A 21,182-nucleotide genomic window follows, 5' to 3' on the forward strand; every position below is an offset into this window, starting at 1 on the left:
TCGAGTTAACCATGTATTCGAGCTATCCGAGGGCTTATCCATGTTTGACTATATATATATATATATATAAGATTTATATATATATATAAGATTTATATATATATAAATCTTATATATATATAAGATATATATATATATATATAAATCTTATATAAATTTATATATATATAAATCTTATATATATATAAATCTTATATATATAAGATTTATATATATATATAAATCTTATATATATAAGATTTATATATATAAATCTTATATATATAAGATTTATATATATATATATAAATCTTATATATATATATAAATCTTAAAGTCTGTCATTCGTCTGTCCATTTATAGCGATCAAGTTTTAAGAACAAAAAATCCACATCTTACTGGATTTGAACTCATGAAGATTAAAACCGCAAGTTAGCTAACGTGTGCATAACCACAAGGCTAAGTCATTCTCATCATTTCCATGGCTCTTACAACATATACTGTATATCTTTTTTGTGATTACACAGGCCAAATGTGCACTTTTTATTTATTATTAATTAATATTACCTTTTGTGTTTGTTTTTTTAAAGTAATTTTTTACCATGACCTATTTTTTTAATTTGTAATTTTTAAATGTGCCGTTTTAATTTCAAATGTGCTGTTACACTCCTATTTTCGGTTTCCATATATCTGTAAAAACTAAATACTTTTCACGAGGACAATTATTTTATCTGGAGTAGGAGTTGCCTCTACATTCTTTCTCGATTCGGTCAGACAAAGTGTCAGACATAGAAAGTCCGATATCTCATTTTTACATTTGTATCAGTATCGAGAGGTACTACTATTGTTCATCAAAACTCTCAATAGAACGAGCTTCTGCTACTACAGTAATCTTTTTTATACAAACACTTCTATGTACTCTTTATTTATTTGAACTGCAGAAAAACACTTTTCTTGTGATACAAAGTTTTAAAGTTAGAATGGAAATGCTGTATATGTTAAAAATGTTAATAAAAACAAGTTTTCTGTGCAAAGTCTTCTTTATTACCCGGGCAATGCCAGGAATTCAGTTAGACTTTACTATAATTAGCTGTGTTAAGGTATGGCCACATGTAATGAATTACTCGTTCAATCTGACAGAACTCACGAAATGAACAAAATTATTTGAGCTGTGCATGCACACCAAATTCATCGACAAAAACGCTTCTAATTGGCTAAAAAAAATTTTAACGAGCACGATTCTAGCAGCTTTTGCAATTTATATAGTCTGAGGCAAATAAAGCGTCACGTAAAAAAATATTGCCGCAATTCGCCATAGTGAATACAATGCATCTAACTTGATTGCGCTAAAGATGGCAACTCTTTCTACTACGGGACTTTAGCTGCTAAAAAGAAATAATTATTATTATTAAAAAATAAACTATTTGTAACCATGCTGTCCGAACAATAAAGAACCAACAATAACGCAATTAAGGCAGCTGCATCGTATGTACTATGTTGAATTGCGCTGATACTTTTATTGTGTGTCATGGTACAGGTCTTGGACTATACCAATTTCAAAAGCTTCTAGAATCGTGCTCGCTAAGATAAAAAATTATTTAGCCAATTAAAAGCGTTTCTTCGACGAATTCAGTGTGCACAGCTCAGAAAATTCTGTGATATTCAGCCGAATAAATCTGTGAATTCTGTGAGTTTTGTGAATTCGGTCAGATTAACGAATACTTCGTTACGTGTGGCCGTACCTTTTGTCTGTCCATCTGTCCAAATCCGGGGTTAAAGTTTAGGTCTTTAGAACATAGACCTATTAAACGTTGACTTGCAACAAAAGTCACATTACAGTTATTTGGTATCAAAAGATGCACCATGTCTTACCCTGCTGTGTTGTAGGTGCAAAATATGTAGAAATGTGATTGCAAGCTCTTAAAAGCTCAAAAACGAACAGTTAATCGCCGCCATCACGAGACTGCCGTAGATTAGAGTCTCTTTTCAAAACGGCTCAAATGGGACGTAGCTGTACAAGATTTTTTCAAATACAAGTTATTTTCACAAATATACTTTACGCATTCAATAAAAACATGTCTATTGCTCTTGCGGGTTTATTTCATCATCATTGTAATGCTGTCACTTTGAGCACTGATATCTCAAAACCTACCGTGAAAATTCGTTTAATTTTTTAACCTTAGCTCGAAGGAGTGCATATCATTCTCTGATAAACATGATGAGCCTGTTGGTCACCTGTGATGGTCAAAAAATGCTGCAGAAGTTATTTGTGCTGTATGGCAGAAAGTATGGATCACATGATCAGATTACGACTACACGATTTGACCAAGCCAAAGCAAAACTGTAAAGTAGTGAGCATCTATATTTGATACAGGCTTTTCTATAGAACCCAAAGTGTTTGTCATAAACTAGTGCTACAAGACATTTTATATTGAGCCTTTTATTGGCCTTCCATTTCCCGTGAGAACATCATGTGTCAAAACAATAACCAAATGGATTGACTACGTCAGAGAAATAAACTGATTCCAATCTGCGGCGTTTTCGTGATGGCTGCGATTAACTGTTTGTTTTTGAGCTTTTAAGAGCTTGTAATCACATTTCCACATGTTTTGCACCTAAAACACAGCAGAGTAAGACATGGTGAATCTTTTTATAACAAATAACTGTAATGTGAATTTTGTTGCAAGTCAACTTTTAACTCTAGTAGACTGGGCAATGCAAAGCCATGGTGTCCTACATAAATAGCCACATTCTTTGTGACGCAACGTCATTGCCTTGTTCACTTGCAGCTGGTCAGGCAATCCTCGTCAGACAGGCATCATTGTTTACATTGAAATAATGAAGAGTTATTTTTGTTGCTACATGTAATTTGACATAACTACTAAAGTACACAAGATGTTTGTTTCAAATTTCAGATACAAAGCTTATACACTATGTATTTCCTACCCTGCAAATTTTTAAACATAAAGTTGAATATTTTGTATGTAAAGTGTGAGTAAAAATGTATATTCATTCCAAAAATATTGCAAAATTATCAATGTTGCCCTATGCTATGGGCTAACATGTCAGGTATCTAGTCGTACAACTGATTTCAAATGCATACACGCTGGTAAATGGTACACTGATCGCAGTCTCCCATAAATATAAATATTAGATCTTGGGTGTTATGCAAACAGCATCAGAAAAATCACAGAAAACAAGCGACATGTGGTACACTTTTCTAGACATATTGTGACAGGCTACACATGACTAAAGACGACCAGTCAGCTGAGCCTTGATCTGAGATTACTCTATTAACTGCTACCTTTGTAGCCTCTTGGTGAATTCTAACAATTCCTGACATATCTGGAGGTGATAGTTTTAACTAGCGCTGTGCTGTGGATTGAGCATGAAAATTACTGATGCAAATTGCTATGTAAAACCAACAACCAAAAAATGAGTCTTAGTGACCACCAGCTTACGTATGTCTGCAGTGATTCCTTGTAAGTTGACACACTGCTGTATGATCTGTTCTGAGCCTAGACATTTCTTTGTGATGACAGGATGAGTTGTAAACAAACCACCATTATCTTTTACTCTGATTAGTGTCGCATCATCCCTAGTGCGACACTAATCAGTGTAAAAGATAGAGATGGTCTGTTTTCACCTCATCCTATCATCACAAAGATATGTCTAGGCTCAGAACAGATCATACAGCAGTGTGTCAACTTACATCATCCCTGGTGCACATCATCCCTGGTGCATAAATCTGGACAAGAGGCTATGAAGCAGGTGCAGTCATTGCAGTTAAGTTTTAAGGATCACATTTTACAGACTCGAGCCAGAGTTTCAGAGTTTGTGCATTAGAAAGTTTGAACAACATTCTGAGATAGGTGTATGCTTTTGCGGAATAGTAGTACATAGTGACAGCAAATTCTTTGATTTTTGGGCTGTAAACCATTTTGGTTGTTGTGTTTTAGTTTTAGGCTTCATTTTCTACTATCTCTTGCAGGCAGCCATCAGTTGAGTCAAGCTTAGCGCTTTGGAGTTTATTTTCTTTTTGCAGTAATGCAAGCAAATTCTTCTGAATAAGTTTGGTGTTTTGAAGCCTTTGAAGCTTGTGGTTAAGCCTGTCGACTTTCTTTAAAAGATTCAGTATACATATCTTTGGTGCGATCTTTTGTCTACCTCATGCGCGCTTATGTAGAGGGTTGGGAATGACCTCTTCAGATTGCTTGATGGCTGTTGGCACTTCAGAGCAAAGTGAAGGTTACATGGCTGGCTCATCTCGGTCTGGTGTAGATGATGTAGGTGGTGTTGATCGGCATAGCAGTCGTCTATGGTTTGGTTGAGTTGGTTGTAAGTATTTTGGCAGAGAATCAAATATCCTTGGTACAGCAGTAGGCTTTAGTATGGCAGCCATCGTCATACCAGTTTTATGATAGAAGTATATTGTGAAAAGATCACTGCAGAACACAGTATTTTGAAGGCATCCAGTCCTTACGTTTCCTGGCGTCTATCCACTTGTTACGTCTGTCTAGGTGTATTTCTTCTGATGGAAAGGTGTGGAAACTAAGTTTACTGCCTTTTGCTGGAGTATTAGAATACCCAAATGCACAGCAAAAATTTTTACTCCTTTTGCCCTGCAAAATAATCAGTAAATGATTGCATTCTTATGAGACCATCATAAAGTAAAACTCTTTCTGATAGGGTTTAGCTACATTCTTAAATATAGCACAGCCATTACCATACTCATTTACTAGCTTATGTCCACCCGCCATGGTGATGAAAACTTCATGAAATGGGCAACACTTCGTCTACTACGAGCATGGCACCTCTTTGTGCAAAACAACTTTTCAAATTGTACTGCCAGCAATGAACTTTAGAATAACATTTTGGAAAAACCATTATTTGTATGCATATCTCGAAAAGGTCCACAGGATTCCTTGCTCTATATATCTAGATACCTCTCACAACCACACTTGGAAAACAATTGGAGCAAAATTTACCTTTGAATCCTTTCCAGTGCTGGTATTTGCTCCAATCTCTATTCCTTCCTACTTAAAATGTTGGCCTTGACTAGGTAAAGGGAACAAAGCAATGACATTGCATTGTGAAGAATGTGACTATTTAAGTGGGACACAATGCTGAGCTGTGATGCTTTAGATTGCCCAGTCTAGTATTATTATTATTATTATTATATTTTCCCACTCAGACCGCACAGCAGGTGCGTAAGGGGCGTGGGAACACGGTGTGTTTACACTAATAAATGGTTTCAAAATAAGATTTTTTTTATTTATATTGTGTTTTTCTATTTATTTATATCATTTTATCAGGATCTTAACTCTCTTAGTGTACGGGGCCAAAAGGACTAATAGAATACATTAGTTCTTATATATGGAGTATAGGTGTTTGATTTTTGGCGGGTATTGTATCCTATGTTTTCGCATTTGAATGGTGGTTCTATGCCCTTGGCAGCACATCTTACAAACAGTTTATGCCTACCCTCTCTTCTTCTCTCCTGTAAGGACTCAACACATCTGGCCCTTAATGTTAAAAATAAATCGTAGTGCTTTATTTTGCAACTTTTCAAGCTGTTTGACATGTTTATTTTGATAGGGATCCCAGATTTGTGAGGCATATTCTAGTGTTGGCCTTACTAAAGAAAAATAGGTAATCTTTTTTGTAGGGGTATCTGCAGATTTTAGCACCCTTCTGATCATTGCCAACTTCTGTGTAGACTTAGTTGTTATTTTGTCTATGTGTTCATTCCATTTTAGATCTGCTTGTAGTTGTAATCCGAGATAAGGAAAAGAAGACACTTTATTTAGATTTTGTCCACAGAAAGTATATCCAGGGTGGCTATTAATGTTTTTACCAATTTGTAAGAATGTGCATATAGTATACATATAGTATAGTTAATAGGTCTATGGTTTAGGATAAAAAACTGTTTTGTACGGGACTCGAACCAGCGCCATGTAAATTAATAGATTGTTACTGCCCATCTCACTAAAAAATAAAATAATTAAAAAATAAAATAATTTAAAAAAAAAAACTAATTTAAACCAAAGGTGATTAATTTGTTGTAAATCATTGATCAATCATTGTAAAATGATTCACTCCCAGTATTAATTATTAATAACTTCGTTTTTGATCTTAACGTTATTTCACTGGCCATTGCCAACAAATGCAAATCAGGCTGTGCAGAAGAAATCACTCTAAATAGTCCAAATCTAAAAACTGTCTAAGAAGTCTAAAAACTTTCCAAATCAGGAGAAAAAGGAATTCAACGATATTTAACAGAGAAATTCATGTGATATAAGGAGGTTCTAAACATAGGACAAGCAAGCTGTTTATGTCTGGTGCGCTTAATGGGTTTAGATTTACTGGATTAGAGTTGATATGGTTAGCAACAGTCTTTTTATTTATGACACTGTACTCTGTAATCAATAAAGCAAGAAAAGTAATAAAAGTTAGTTATAACAATCTATAAATGAAAACATACAAACATTCATGCTAAAACTGGCAATAACTTATCATCTTGATTATTAAATGAAACTAAACTGTCATGATTACACCACAATCAGGAAAAAAAATAAGCTGTTTTACACTATGCGTTTACTTACAATAAAGTTCCCAATTGCTCTCTCACCAGTATATTAAAAGAGTTGAGGTTTATAAAACACTCATGCTGGTTAAAAGTAAAATATAACACTGGGCAGCACAACTTGCTTTTGTATGTCTCACATTCAACTGCCCTACTGTAATTAACGCAAAGCTTGCTATGGCTAACACCCAAAAGCTAAAAGATTATAAAATGTTGCTATATTCTTGGTAACAAATGAAACAAAGATAAACCCATAATAGAAACGCCTATTATATACTAATACAGTGGGGTGTAGCTAAAAAGTTGGTGGTTGGGTATAGAGTATGTTAAAGTGACTTTAGACTGCAGAGATTCAGAAATACCGAAAGTTCATCAAGCTTCAATCATTAGTTCTTATAAGAACTACAGTACAGTGGGCCCCCATAAGCCCCAGTACAGTGGGCACCCATACGATTTTGATTCGTTCCAGTGTTGACATCGTAAGACAAAAATCTCGTATAGAGTGGTATAGAAACCCATAGTAATTATCTAATGTAAGCATCCTATGGTAAAATCATCGAAATTTTATATATGCACTGTACATATTAAAAATTAGTAATAAAATACTATGTTAACCTTAGTAACTACAGTTACCTACAGTAATTTTAGGGTATTTAGTGGTTGTGATCTGCAATAAAATGTAATGTTACAATGTACCAGGTGCAGTATATACCGTGGGGAGTTCTTACCCTCGAGGCAGACGTATAACATAAACAGTGAATTTAACTTTAATGAATTTAGCTTACGAAACACATACTTGAAGCTAATTTTTTGTAGGTATTTATAACTATTCTACTGAACTTTAACCTTTTCATCGCTGAAATTTTATTTGCGGTTTTGTTTCGACAATAACTAATAATGAATAAGACCGAACTGAGCTCCATCTAGCATCATATCTCTTTCATTCATTGCTAGAGGGATTTCGGCAAATAGCATATCAGCATATTTGTTATTCCGACATGTTTAGCACACCGACTGTCGAATTTGAATTTCGGGAGAAACTTGTGTTGATATCGTATGGCGGGAAATATTGTGTATGGAGAGGGCAAAAACTCATCGTGTGCTACATTGCAGGACGAAAAAATTGTATAACAGAGTCATCGTAATTTGAGAGTTTACTATATTAATCTATGAAATAACAAGTCTTCTTCTTCACAAACTATTAAAAATTTTGCATGGATCCTCTTGCCTACAGATTTCTAAAAAAAATTACTCTTTCGTCACCCCGGGGATGAACTAAAAAGCTCAAACTTGTAGAGAAACCAATCTGTGTTTCAGATCTAATTACTATAGGTTCAGCCTTTGTTATGGCTTCTAGCATGATTATGCAAGCAACAAGTACATCTTTGCCCAATTTTTACTTTGAAAAAGACACACTAAACCCTTTGTCTTGTATAATATTGTCCGAGGCTTGAATGGATAAATTTATGAACTTATATACAACCATTTTGTGTATATTATGGGAAAGCCTTAGCATGTATGCTTTTTTTATTAAATGCCTCATTGCCCTAGACCTATGTGTATGTAGGTGTCCCTTTAGAGAGCCATCAGCCTTTTACTGGTTACAAAAGCTCCACTCTACTATATGAACTATATTTTTCTTTCAAGTTTGAAACTAACTCCAAACTGTTTTTATATAATATGGTTAAAACACCACAAACTTTAATCAAATTTTTTTAGGTTCACTAGCCCAAACTTGGGTATTTTTGGACAATTTTGTGTCAAACAACAACAATTTTTCTGTATTGTTGGTAGCATACATATTTTTAGTTCTTTAAAGAGATTTAATGTTTCCAGCACTTTTCATTATCAATCTCTTGGAAATTTTTTGTTTATTTTGTCAAGCAAAATTCTCCAATAAAAATGTTTAAAATTATTTAAAAAGAGTTAATTGACCTTGCTTTTAGCACAAGTTCTTTGGTATGTTTATTGTTCAATGAAAGTAATATTTTACCAACTTGACTTCCACACACCTCAGCTAAGAGCGGTGATATAACATGAGAAAAGTTATTTCTTTGGAAACTGGAGTCATTTTACATTTGTATGACTTCCCGTGCCGTCTATAGCGTTAGACCACATATAATATAATAAGGCTTCATTGAGGGCGGTAAGCTGAGGCTGCTCCTCAAACAGGGGTCAACAGTCTAGACAAAGCACAATGAAAATCCGAGGTGCATTTTTGTACTAAGGTTGATACAGTTGTTTCTAATTAAAGTTAAACGCAAACACATGTTCATTGCTTCTTGGGTATTTGAAATAGTCTAAGGACCTTAGCCCGCCTTCTCGGGTTAATGCGACGTATCAAATGATAGCTGACCGCCTAAACTCTCAAGTCTAAAAGAGTGATTTCCTCTCTTTTCAAGCTCTGCTGTTACGATTATTGACAACAGGTTAGACCCATCAGTCTAGCCATGAGAGCCTAGTGTGAACAGCGTCAGCAGGTGCTATCAGAGTGACTTGTAGGAGCTGACCACCTAGAGCAGGTGCTTGTTGTTTGCGCTGTATGAAGGTGCTCTCTGAGCGATTGTTAGCAATCGATTCGGGAGGATCACGAACAGACCAGCTCTCTAGGTTGCGGTAACTAAGTGTTACGGACTATCATAGTAGCCTACAAGACGGAGTATTGTTACTTAGGGACTAAGTGAGGGACGGGATGCGCAGGCCCGACGCAACGGCCTCGCCGTCTCTTCTCTTTTTGTCTTTGACAGCTCTGCTGCTGCTTACTGTTACTGCTCAAGACTCACCATTCTCTGAATACGACTACAACTATGGTATGTTCCACTTGCTAGCTGTGTCATATTCTCTTTCAAGTGTCACATTAACTTATTGTTTGTACAAGTGACCTTATTTGTATCACTAAAACTGTTTATACAAATATGACTTTGTCTGTAAGTCTTGTTGGAGAAGTCTTGTTTTTTTCTATGTTGCGCGATAATTATATCTGCTTTTATTTTTCTTTCGGTATCTAATTTCTAATCGTTGGCTTTTTCTAGTTTTAGCTTACAGAAACGTGGTATTACCCATTTGAGGAGACAAAAACTATTGAACAAATAAAGAAAAAGTTTTATTTGTAAGCAGAATTTGGAGTAAAATAACAATAAAGCCTACATGTTCTACCAATTTACCGCACCGGGAATCACCGCGAAAAAATGAAAAAATAATCTTAACCAGTTTGTTGCTGGAAAAGTTATTCATAAATTTGAAATTAAAAAAGAAATTTAAAATTCAAAAGATGACATCAGTATTATTTCAGTTTTGCTATTCAGAAATTCTCATGAATACCTAAATAATTAGAATATAAAATTATATTAATACTATCAGTTTCTAATCTGACAAGTTTTTTTTTCTGAAAAAGTGATTATAAATTATTGCCAAAACAAATATTAGGAATGTCAGTTTAAGAAAAAAGCTCTGTATGACAGAGAAAAAAACTATGTTTAAAGATCTGTAACTGAATGGGCTGAAAACTATGATGATCAGATTGTTTTGGAAAGAAAAACCATTTCTTTCCAGAAATTTCTTTTTGCCAAAACTTTACGTTTCTTTGTTAAAATGTAAATCTTGCTAGAAGTAATGGTTTTATCTATGAAAATTTAAAATAAATACAAAGGATTCTTATTTTTTGTGTTTTTTTTAAATTTATTTTTTTGTGCACAAATAAAGATTCTTCAATTTGGAGCTCATGGAGAGTGTTTGTAGATACTGTGGGTATGGTTGTGAATAGAAAAACTTGGTATTTGTTTAGTAATTTTTTAAAAATCCGATAATCACAGGTAGCTCTAAAAAGTAATCGAGTTAGTTGCGCACCGCTGATGAAATTTGCCCAACCAAGAAAATTCGATACACTTGAAGCCCTGCTCTCATTTCCTTCCTCCGTGCATTTCTCCAGCTAAGGCGTAATTGAATACAGGGTTTATAGGCCACTTCACCTGCAGCCCATGGTATCAATCAGCAAGACAATGCCACATGTGTCTAGCGCTATAGTCGACTAGATTTGGCAGGTACTTTCTAATAATAACTAGCAGTAGCAGATGCTTGCTAGTGACAAATTGCAGAAGCTTATTTCCTTTGATTGTTATATAAACTCCTCAGTCATGAGAAATTATAACCAACACCGTTACGTAAAATGTTGACAAGGTCAAATTTGCTAGGGAATATTGGGAAGTTTTTCATTTGAAGATAAGCTCATGGGGTGGATGCGCATTTATCGCTAGTTAATCTTCTGGCAAAAATTAAAAAACACGCATGCGAATGTAAGCGCAAGACATACAATACAAATAATTAGTCTGGTCAAACTTTCTCACCAAGCTTTACAAATTTGAACTATGACGGCATGGTGGGGAGGTTGCACGGTCTGGTGTAAACTAGCATTAACTGACAAGATTCTTAAGCCATCTAGGGCACTTTCGGATTCACTTTGGCATCCAAAAATTGCCTATGCCGCAAATAGAAACTTATGTAACGATATTCTACAAAATATTCTTCAAATTTTATCTCTGAATGATTAATATTTGTAGCTATAAAGGTATGCATATGTATATTGATGCAGTTAATCAACAAAAATGCATATTATGACAACTTCAGACAATTTTATCTCATGCTTCAGCCATTGTTGATGTTTCAGACTACGACTATGGTGGTAAGCAGATCTCTGGTTATTGAGCTTCTTACTAAATACATCGGTACTAACTACCGTAAATTCCCAACAAATCAAAAAAACTTTGAATCAGCTTTCCATTTAAACTTTAATAGCAATAAAATATTAGTGCATTGAATTTTTGTATAATTTATTTTCTGTCATTAAATTTGTTTGAAAGAATATTACTTAAGTCACTGCAGTGGAGTTCGCTTTACGTTGGGAATTTACTGTAGGAGCGGCGATTTTCATTTTATTCCTACAGGCTATAATTATAGGGGCAGAGTTCACAAGTTTCATTATGAAGGCCTAGTCTAACACGGGAAATATTTTCCAATTAGCCAGCCCTTATCAAATTATGAAACATGATATTTAGGTGAACTTATGTCACGGTTATGTTACGGGCACTAACTATGTAACTATGTAACTTATGTTACGGGCACTAATAACTAAATGCGCAGCCATTATAACCGCCTCACTATGTGGCTCCTAAGGAAATGAATTCTGGCTGAGAGGATGAGTTAAACTTCCTACTGCCTAGACTAATCCACCTGCTAAATTAGCGCAACTCGGGTTCCTGGTGCGCGGGCTTATCCCTAATGCCCCTTGATGCTTAGTCAATGGCTGGATAGGCCAATATTCCGTTTAACGTTAGGAAGCAGTTACCATGGAGTTCTAAAGTACCTATATTTCATTCCATTGGAATTATGTCCGTCTTCTTATTTGCAGGGTTTCTGCAACTCTACCATCTCAACACAAGATCGCAGTCAAAATATCTACTTACATTTTCCATACTATACTAATATACCCGCTCCCACCCATTTTTTATAGCTGGTCCACAGTATCGACATGAAGTCATATGCCACTTGCAGTGTTATTTACTTATCATACACGGCTTCTAACCACTACACAAAAAGTGTACTGTTCTTGGTCATAATTTAGCAAGCTTTAGCTCCTCTCTTTGAATGCCTTTTCCTTTTTTAGGCACAGCAGACCTCAGATGGATTGCAGAAAACTCTCAAGCAATCGAGAGTGTACCAGGTTCATGCGGTCGAGTGAGCGACTCATACGATGATATGGCCATGAGGCTAACAGAAGACTCTAAAATAAATCTACCAACAAAGGATGCATTCCCTGGTAAGGATCGCTATTTGCATTTGGTACTTTTAAAATACCTTTTATTTATATCGGCATAAAGAATGACATTCGCTAGACTACAGTAGTAAGCCATATACAGTAGGCCTATATGACAAGAAGTAAGCAAATAAAAATGTATGCGGTGTGATCATATCTGTACAGATTGTCATCTGTACAGTTATGGAAAAAAAAACAATTAAAAAATAAAATGTTTACAATTTAGCCTTTATAATCAATCAAAAACATAATTTTATGGCTGTTTGGTTTACATGTTTGAAATCAGGACAAAAAGAGGAATAATTTAATATATGATCTATAGCTAGCTATTGACTATTTTCACAATTTTTATTGTAAATAAAGTTTAATATTTCTAACAAAGTGGTCTAGTTTGTTTCACACACCACTATTTTTTTCAAATTAATACCACTAGCAGTAGTAGCATCATTAAATGCATTTAATTCCATAAGCTCCCATAAAATTAAGTAGCAACATCTTAGAATGATATTATTAAAAAATCGTTGCCAACTTCTGAGACTTTATTTTTTTGACCTTTTATGAGCCCCACAGTGTAGGTTGATTCTCGATAAAGCCACTGGCAGGGACAATTAGGGTGTCAAATTGCTCTTTGTGAGATTAGTCTGCTGTGGCCCCACTGAAAATTCTTGTGCAAGTTTTGGGGCTACCATACCAAAAGGATATGCTGAAAAAATAAAATGGCCTCATTTAAATTAAAAAATTAATGCAAGGTTTTGCCTTCATTGCGCTCATATCCATCTAGTGTGGTCAATGAGGTCCAAATCCTACCAAAATCTATTTGAGCAGAAACAATTTATCTTTCTACCAGCTGTGGCCACACACATCGCAACTTTCCACTTTCAACTGAATCACAGAATATTCATAATCATACACTTGGTACTTCAGTTTTCCAGCATTGGTATCAAAATTCTTTCAAACTGTTATAATTTTCTCAATGAGACATTAAAATGTTGTTAACATTTTATTGCAGACGGTTTCAGCAGGGACTTCTCTATTCTCCTCACATTCAGAGGTGACATCACTACAGAAGTGCCTATCTTCAATGTTGCTAGCGGCAGCACTGCAGAAACGGCTCTTGCTGTAAAGGTTTGTACAGAAATAATTAGTATTACAGGAGTTGCCCTATCTTGAAAGACAAAGCTCATTGACTGGTTCTATAGGGAGTTATCCTATCACAAATTCTGCAAGTTATTTGGTTTTACAGGAACTAGTAAATGCTTTATGGAATGTTAGATGCTTCAACACCTTCAATAAAATGTTAAATTTCTCTTGACGTGGTTTAGCTACATTTGCTATGTTATTTTTAGCACTTGTTAACTTGTTTCGCTATTAGTATTATACTTTTTGTACTATTCTGCATGCTTTTTTTAAGGGAAAACTAACCTAAACATTTTTGTAGCTGATATGTTTAGTGTCTCTTTCCTGTGATATTATCCCAAAAAGCTTACATGATCATATCTTAATTTTTGCAATTTCTTCCAGGTTTCTCCGAATAGTGTTCGGTTTATTTATTCCGATGTCAACAATCGTCCTGGGCCTAAAAATGCCATCGTCTGGAACAACATCAACTTCTCAGGCAACAAGTAAGTTTTTTTAACTTTTAGATCATTGTAGACAAGAACTATTATTATCGAGTTTACAGTCATAGAGAATTTGTTATTAAATAGATACAAAAGCATTAAGCCACACAAATTAGTGAATATTATGCAGTTCCCAATCACTTACTTTGCTATTGAGGACCATCCAAAGGAATTAATCCTGATCAATGATTGGATAATGATTACTGCTGATATAAAAGTTGGATATGAGGTCGAATTAAACTCACATCTCGAGGTTTGACTGTATATAAAACTAAATATACATTTTATCATGATTTAGATTTTCGTACCTCCACAACTTTTCCTTGCTTATGCAATGTGCTATTTGTTAGTTAAATGATGTTTGCATACAACCAGGTGGAGACGAATCTCTCTGAGCATCAAAGGAAACTCAGTCACATTACTCGACGAGTGCAAAGAGGTGGAGAGCAAAACTCTAGACAGGTCCGATGGTCCTCTAGACATCGAGGGTGTCATCTTCATCGGCAAGGAGATAAACAACGATGCAGCTTTTAGGGTAGGCTACTTTGAAAATAATTTGAGATCGTTGTGGCTAAAAACAAAAATCTTTTTGAGTGGCAGTCGAATGTTTTGACATGTGGTTATTTTCGCAAAGAAATTAAAAAAAACAGATATTGATAATTTACCTGCGTCCGTACAGTCTCTAGCGCCAGTACTGGTGCTGATGTTTGATGATTAATACCCAAGAAATCTTACTTTCAAATAAAATAACATTACAAAAACAGCAAATAAAAACAATAAATAGAAATATCTGTGCTTTGCCATTGTTTGGCATAACGCAATCAAATTACTTTTTGATGCCACATCTCTGAATCTTACAGTAAAATAGCTCAAGTGAAGATTGATGGGATTGTCAAATAGCTTTTCTGTATCAGAAACAAATTTTCTTTTCAAAACAAACTGCAATAATTGAACTGTTTATTGCTCTTTATATATAGATTGAATTATAAATTAAAAACTAATTTTTTCGATAATTAAACAATAAATAGAAATACCTGCCTTTTGCCATTGTTTAGCATAACACAATCAAATTATTTTTTTGCCAGACTTTTTAATCTTACAAAGTAAAATAATCCGTGTAAAGATTAATGAGATTGTCAAAACTATTAATATAATATTAATTATATATATAATATAATTAATATATAATATAAACAAAATATTTTTTTGGCAAAACAAATTGTAACAATTAAACTGTTCATTATTTTTCATATACAAACTTCAAATTATAAATTGAAAGCTAATTTTTCCGATAATTACAAAGGGGAGTTGTGAGATTCAGCCAGTGAGATACAAGAGACTGGAAGGTCAATAAGGTATCATGCAAGTAATGTATTGATAGATATTTAACTACTGAAAACTTTACATACTGCTATAACATATCAATTTTTAAAATAATATATTTAAATATATGGATTTCAAAAAGTATTTTGAAAAGTTTTTCTGAAATGTTAACCTTGTTGTACATTATCAACCAAATCTTCCCAGAACACTCCAGGTCATACTAAGGAAAACTTTAGATCAGACAAGCTACTTTTAGATTTTAAGCAAGCCCCGCTAACGATTAATTTTATTATATGGGTTAGATGGGGTTGGGTCAATGCGTCTTATCTTGCTTACGGAGTAATAACAAAGGACCCATGTTTCTAAGTACTATTCTTTCCACCAACCAAACCTACGATGCAGGTTACTCTGTTTCAATACGGCTATTCCAAATGTAGGGATCAACTGAAAAGTGTTTGTTTAAAAGGTGTCATCAACTAGTAAAATTATCGTTCTTGCAGGGAGAAATCCAAGATGTCATGATCGTTGGTGACCCATCGACAGCCTATGACATGTGCCTCTACTACAGACCAGACTGTCAAGGAGCACCTGCAGCCAACCAATTCCCTACAGGCCCAGTGGTATGACTAATATACATTGCAAGCCCAGAAGGTCTCTGAAATAGTAGATGGTTTCCAACAGGAACTGTGCATACAATGTTGCTGTAGGCCTATACTAATAGGTTACTAATCCAAGTCCAGAGTTGATGAAGTCATCATCTAATTAACTTTTACTAAAAAGTTAAAAAGCTAAAATGCTATAACTAAAAGCTATAATTTCATGATACTAATTATCATATTCCTTTTCGGTTACAAGTGTTTTAGTTGTCTTGCTGGTTGATACTTACGGAATCACATGCTGTCCTCTTGTCAGCCTGTACAATTAAGTTGAATTCAAAAATTCTTTAAAATGCATATATAACCTATGTGTTAAAATGAAATCTGCCAATTTAAAGGATATCAGATTCCATGATTCTATCCAATATGCTCAATATATTAATTTTTCAATTCAAATTTTAAATTAAAATATTCAATTTTCAAAGGTAATAGTTTGTATATTGGAAAAAACCCTATAAGAAGAAAGTGCTAATAAGTTAAAAACTGTTTTTATTAATATTAATCCACCACATTCCCGTGATGACTAATAAAAAATTTGGAACTTTAATGAGAATTTCATAGTTATTAATCAAAAAATAGTTTTTAGCAAATGTGTAAAAATGTGCCATTAGAATGTGGGATCTCAGTTATCAATCTTGAATAATATTTCTTTTTCAAAATTTTTCAAAACTATATAATTTTTAAAGTATAATTTCAAACACACTTAATGGTGTGAAAGGTTCAATCTACATGAATATATATAAATCTCAACGTCTGGTATGTGTATGTCCAGCTATAGCAATTGAAATCTATGAATGAAAAATCTGTATCTCAAAGGATTTGATCTCGGAACCTCCCCTTCGCAAGACGACAATCTAAATTACTAAGCGACAAGGGATACAGTTGATTCAATGGACAGATTGTCATCAAATCAGTTAAAATAGCATAGCGACGCTGTGGCTGTGTGTAGTCACTAAATCTTGCTCTCACTGGTCATATTAATAGCTTTAGCAATGTACTAGCTTATTCAAATTAACTAATGGCAACTACATTACCTGCTGCTGTTTATAAGTTGTTTTTATTTCTCGTGCAACGCTGGGCATTCATCTGGTTGCCTAAAACAAAATAAAATAGTAGCAATTTTCGTAGAAATGACTTATAACTATTTCAATTTGGTATCAAGTGTTTCCATAACAGAAATCAGTTCTCTGACCCCCTCCTGTCTCATGGTGATTGCCTGTGTTGTAGGATAACTCTGGTGGAGCAACGAGAATGGAATATATACCTGTAAGTAAACTTATAACATATTCTAAAACATTTTCTTCCATACCTTCAGAGCTTGGTGAAAAATAACATATAACCACAAAAAGCTAAATTCCAGTTACAAGATTTTTCTTTCTTGACATTATTAATAAAAACATCTGGGAAGGTTTTTTCTCAACTTTCACAAGTGGCTATGTTCTGCCAACTAGTACCTTGTTCCCTATTAAAAGAGTTTTATTCACAGGGAGACTAAATTGTTCTCAATACATACTTCTGAAACTGTTTAAAGATAAACTTACATAAAATTTTAAGTAAATTTTATCAGAAAGTATCGACATTTTTCTTTCATTTGCAATTGCTGTCGATATTGCCAGGATGTTTAAAATTTTAATTTTTGTCAATTTTATTCTGGAAACCTCCTAATAGTTGTTTCCGCAATTAGACCACCTCAAACATCAAAAACATTGTAAGACATCGTGTTCTACAGTGTTTATTCTCTGAAAGATTTTCTGTAAAGTGCTATTCAAGGTAGTAATTAGCAAAAGAGTCGTTATGTTGAATTTGGTATAATACTAAATACTTGAACTTTCTCTGAGTATTGCTAAATGAATAATAATAATAATTTGCTAAACATAAAATAAACATTTGTCACACAGGGAGAGCCTGGACCACCAGGTAGCCGTGGAGCTCCAGGACCAATGGGTCCCAAGGGTAACAGTGGACCTGCTGGTCGAGATGGCATGCCTGGTATGGATGGTTTGCCTGGACCCGCTGGCCATGTGATTGTCATTCCAGTGAGTATATTAAAAACTTTTAGATTGCATAGTTATTTCTTTAGACGTCTTACAGAAAAATATGCATAGTTAATTTCAAATTCAAAGAGCATCCCTGAGTTTGGAACTGTATGCCTTTTTGAGAACTATATGTATATCATATTGAACTACCGTAAATTCCGGCGCATAAGTTGAAACTCTGACACAAAATTTCAAGCTTATAACTTCCATACTCAACTTATACGGCAGTCACATTTTTCATGACATGAATTCTAGTAAAATTCAACTTCAAAAAATCATCGCATATCAAAATTACATGATATGGCATAGGCCTATAATAGGGATCTATTTTTAAAATATTACATTACTAGTAATTCGACTCAACATGAGATGGATCAAACACAAAGTGCCATTCTTCACCATTAAAGGTTTACTTGCAACAAAATTCACATTACAGTTATTTGGTATCAAAAGGTTCATCATGTCTTACTCTGCAGTGTTGTAAGTTCAGAATATGTGGAAATGTGATTACAATCTCTTGAAAGCTAACAAATGAACAGTTAATAGCAGCCATCATGAAAATGCTGTAGGTTGGAACCCCTCTCAAAACGGCTCAAATGTAATGTAGTTGAACACGATGTGCTTCTGTTTACGCTTTCATGCAACCTCATTCGTCGAAATGTTTTCACAAATGAACTTCACGCATTCAATAAAACCATGTCTATAATTGTCCTTAGGCGTCTATTTCATTATTATTGTAATGCTGTCACTTTGAGCACTGATATCTCAAAACCTAGCCTAAAAAAATCAGTTTAATTTTTTAACCTTAGCCTGAGGGGGCCCATATCATCCTCTGATAAACATGAGGAGTCTGTTGGCCACCTGTAATAGTCAAAAAATGCTGCAGCTGTACAATGGTGCTCGCGGAGAGATCTCATAGGGACCGAGTATGAGATTTATGTATTTTATTCCTTCTATTTTTTATTGAAGTTCGTTACGTTTTTAACTCTTTCACTACTGCGTTAAATTCGCTATTCTGACCAAATTAATTCAAACAAATTTTCGAACAATCGATATACTGCTAGTATTTATGCAATATCTCGAGAATCAATGCAGATATTGTTTTACTGTAAAATGCATCTTATTTAGAACAAAATTCTCTACAAGATAAGTATAAAGTTGGTTAGCGAATCCCCCTCTCGCAAAATTTCTGATGCTTCATTTGCATTGAACGACCGCCGTGAATTTCTTATTGCCATGACAATGGCGATCTGGTTTTCCCGTTGTGAAAAATAATTAGAAATGGAATTGCTTAGCAAAAATATTTTTGATTGGTTGAACGTGATTGGCAACAAGGTTTTTTCGTTGGAGACCAAATTTGATTGGTCTAGCTAATGTGTAGGCTTCGTAATAAAAAGAAAAGTGAAACCCTAGCAAAAAGCCGATACATTGGCTTACGGTAGCGAAAGAGTTAATAGATAATTTTTATATTGCAAAGTACTATTTGCCAAGTAAAGAAGAACCACAAATTAGTGAGGAATTACTGTATCCATAAAAAACAATTTATGTAAAAGTGATGTTACATTTTGCTGAATGCTACAAAATCACATTGACCAATTGGGTAACAGATGGATTGAGAGAATTTAAAGATCTCTATTGAGAAAGTAACTAACTCGCTGCATCATATCATAACAGATGTCACAAGCTGCAAGTGACTCTAAAGGTCCTAGCGGAGCAGCACAGATAGCTAGGAATGCCCTCATGCAACAGATGAACTCCATGAGAGGCCCACCTGGTCCTCAAGGTCTCACTGGACAACCCGGACCTGTTGGACCACCTGGTTCAATTGGAGCTAAGGGCGAATCAGGCAGTCCTGGAGAACAGGTAAAAAAAATTAATAGTCGTGTAGGATGTATTAAGACTTACAAGCCTGGACTCGAGATAATTTGGGGAATTGTCTTTCCATCTAATCCTGTGCCTGAGTGAACTCGGCTGTTTGAACCCATTTGTTTAAATCAATAATCAATATTTGACGATCTTTTGTTTTACCTCATTTACTCTTCACCTTTATAAGAGATCCTTTGTATTGGTTTGAGATTGTCTTCTTGAAGGTTTCTTGTTCCACTTGGCATTGTATACATATATCCTCGTGGCCAGTTAGTACATTCTAGGCGAAATGTAGAGTGTAGGCATTTAATTAGGCACAAAAGTAAAGCCCTATACAGTACTGTATTGACGCTCAACAATAACCGACAAAATTTCCCTTACGTCACGACGCAACGTGATAGCTACAATGCTCATACATGATTGGCTACCAAGCAAAGTGGATACTAGGGTGACCTTGCGCTAGTAGTCAACTATTACAGTCATACCTTCAAAGCTACTGCGATACCAAAGTAATATCCATTGACTTGCCGTTTCCAAGGCTAAGTATGTGCATTTCCATGCGGATTGTCTCTGTTGATACAAGCTCAATTTGGATCGTAGGGTATGCCTGGCATGCGAGGAAATGTAGGACAGCCTGGACCTCCAGGACGAAGAGGAAAAGCCGGATCACAAGGAGAACGTGGAGAACGTGGTGTGCCTGGTCCCAAAGGAGACTCTGGCTACCCAGGACAGTATGGTATGCCCGGTGCGAAGGGAGACCAGGGATTCCCTGGTGAACAAGGACCCGTGGGACAGGAAGGTTAGTTTTTTATTTCCTACAGCAGTTCTCTCTTGAAATCGCTGCGCGCTCTTGAAACTCACAGACAATCTATAGTAAAACTGAGTGCGTTTTGCTGCAAAATGTCATTGCAAAGAGATTTGCAGTGACATTTTGCATGATGTTACTGATTTCCATTGAAGTATTTGACAATTTTATAACCTGAATCAAAAATTTTAACCACTATGTAATGAATACTTTAGGAGTTGTCTTCTTCGAACATGCATTGACATGATAATACAACCAAGATTATTTTTGGTTATTAAAAATTTTGAGTGGACAATCAAAACAAGTTTTTTTTCGTATTTTCGATCTTACAATGTGGCATAAAATTGTTTAGTAAATGTTTTAACCATATTTGCTTATCAGGTTTGAGAGGTGTAACTGGAGATCAAGGTCCACCAGGACCAGATGGTTCCATTGGAGACCCTGGACCCAGAGGATTTATTGGACCAAGAGGATCACCTGGACCTGCTGGTTCACCAGGTAAC

At 34.8% G+C, this 21,182-nt stretch overlaps 1 protein-coding gene across 1 annotated transcript in view; it reads left to right on the forward strand.

Moving 5' to 3' along the window:
* Positions 1-8,991: 8,991 nt before the first annotated feature.
* Positions 8,992-21,182, forward strand: part of LOC137398964 (collagen alpha-1(V) chain-like) — a 30,210-nt gene continuing 18,019 nt past the window's right edge. Inside the window, exons 1-11 of the mRNA XM_068085129.1 lie at positions 8,992-9,375; positions 12,225-12,377; positions 13,384-13,499; positions 13,896-13,996; positions 14,369-14,528; positions 15,817-15,936; positions 17,200-17,238; positions 17,871-18,008; positions 19,683-19,871; positions 20,475-20,673; positions 21,061-21,177. Coding sequence (XP_067941230.1) covers positions 9,258-9,375; positions 12,225-12,377; positions 13,384-13,499; positions 13,896-13,996; positions 14,369-14,528; positions 15,817-15,936; positions 17,200-17,238; positions 17,871-18,008; positions 19,683-19,871; positions 20,475-20,673; positions 21,061-21,177 — 1,450 coding nt within the window. The 5' untranslated portion in view covers positions 8,992-9,257. The remainder of the gene's footprint in view (positions 9,376-12,224; positions 12,378-13,383; positions 13,500-13,895; positions 13,997-14,368; positions 14,529-15,816; positions 15,937-17,199; positions 17,239-17,870; positions 18,009-19,682; positions 19,872-20,474; positions 20,674-21,060; positions 21,178-21,182) is intronic.

Source organism: Watersipora subatra, chromosome 6 (genome assembly GCF_963576615.1).
Source record: "Watersipora subatra chromosome 6, tzWatSuba1.1, whole genome shotgun sequence".
Taxonomy (NCBI): Eukaryota; Metazoa; Bryozoa; class Gymnolaemata; order Cheilostomatida; family Watersiporidae; genus Watersipora; species Watersipora subatra.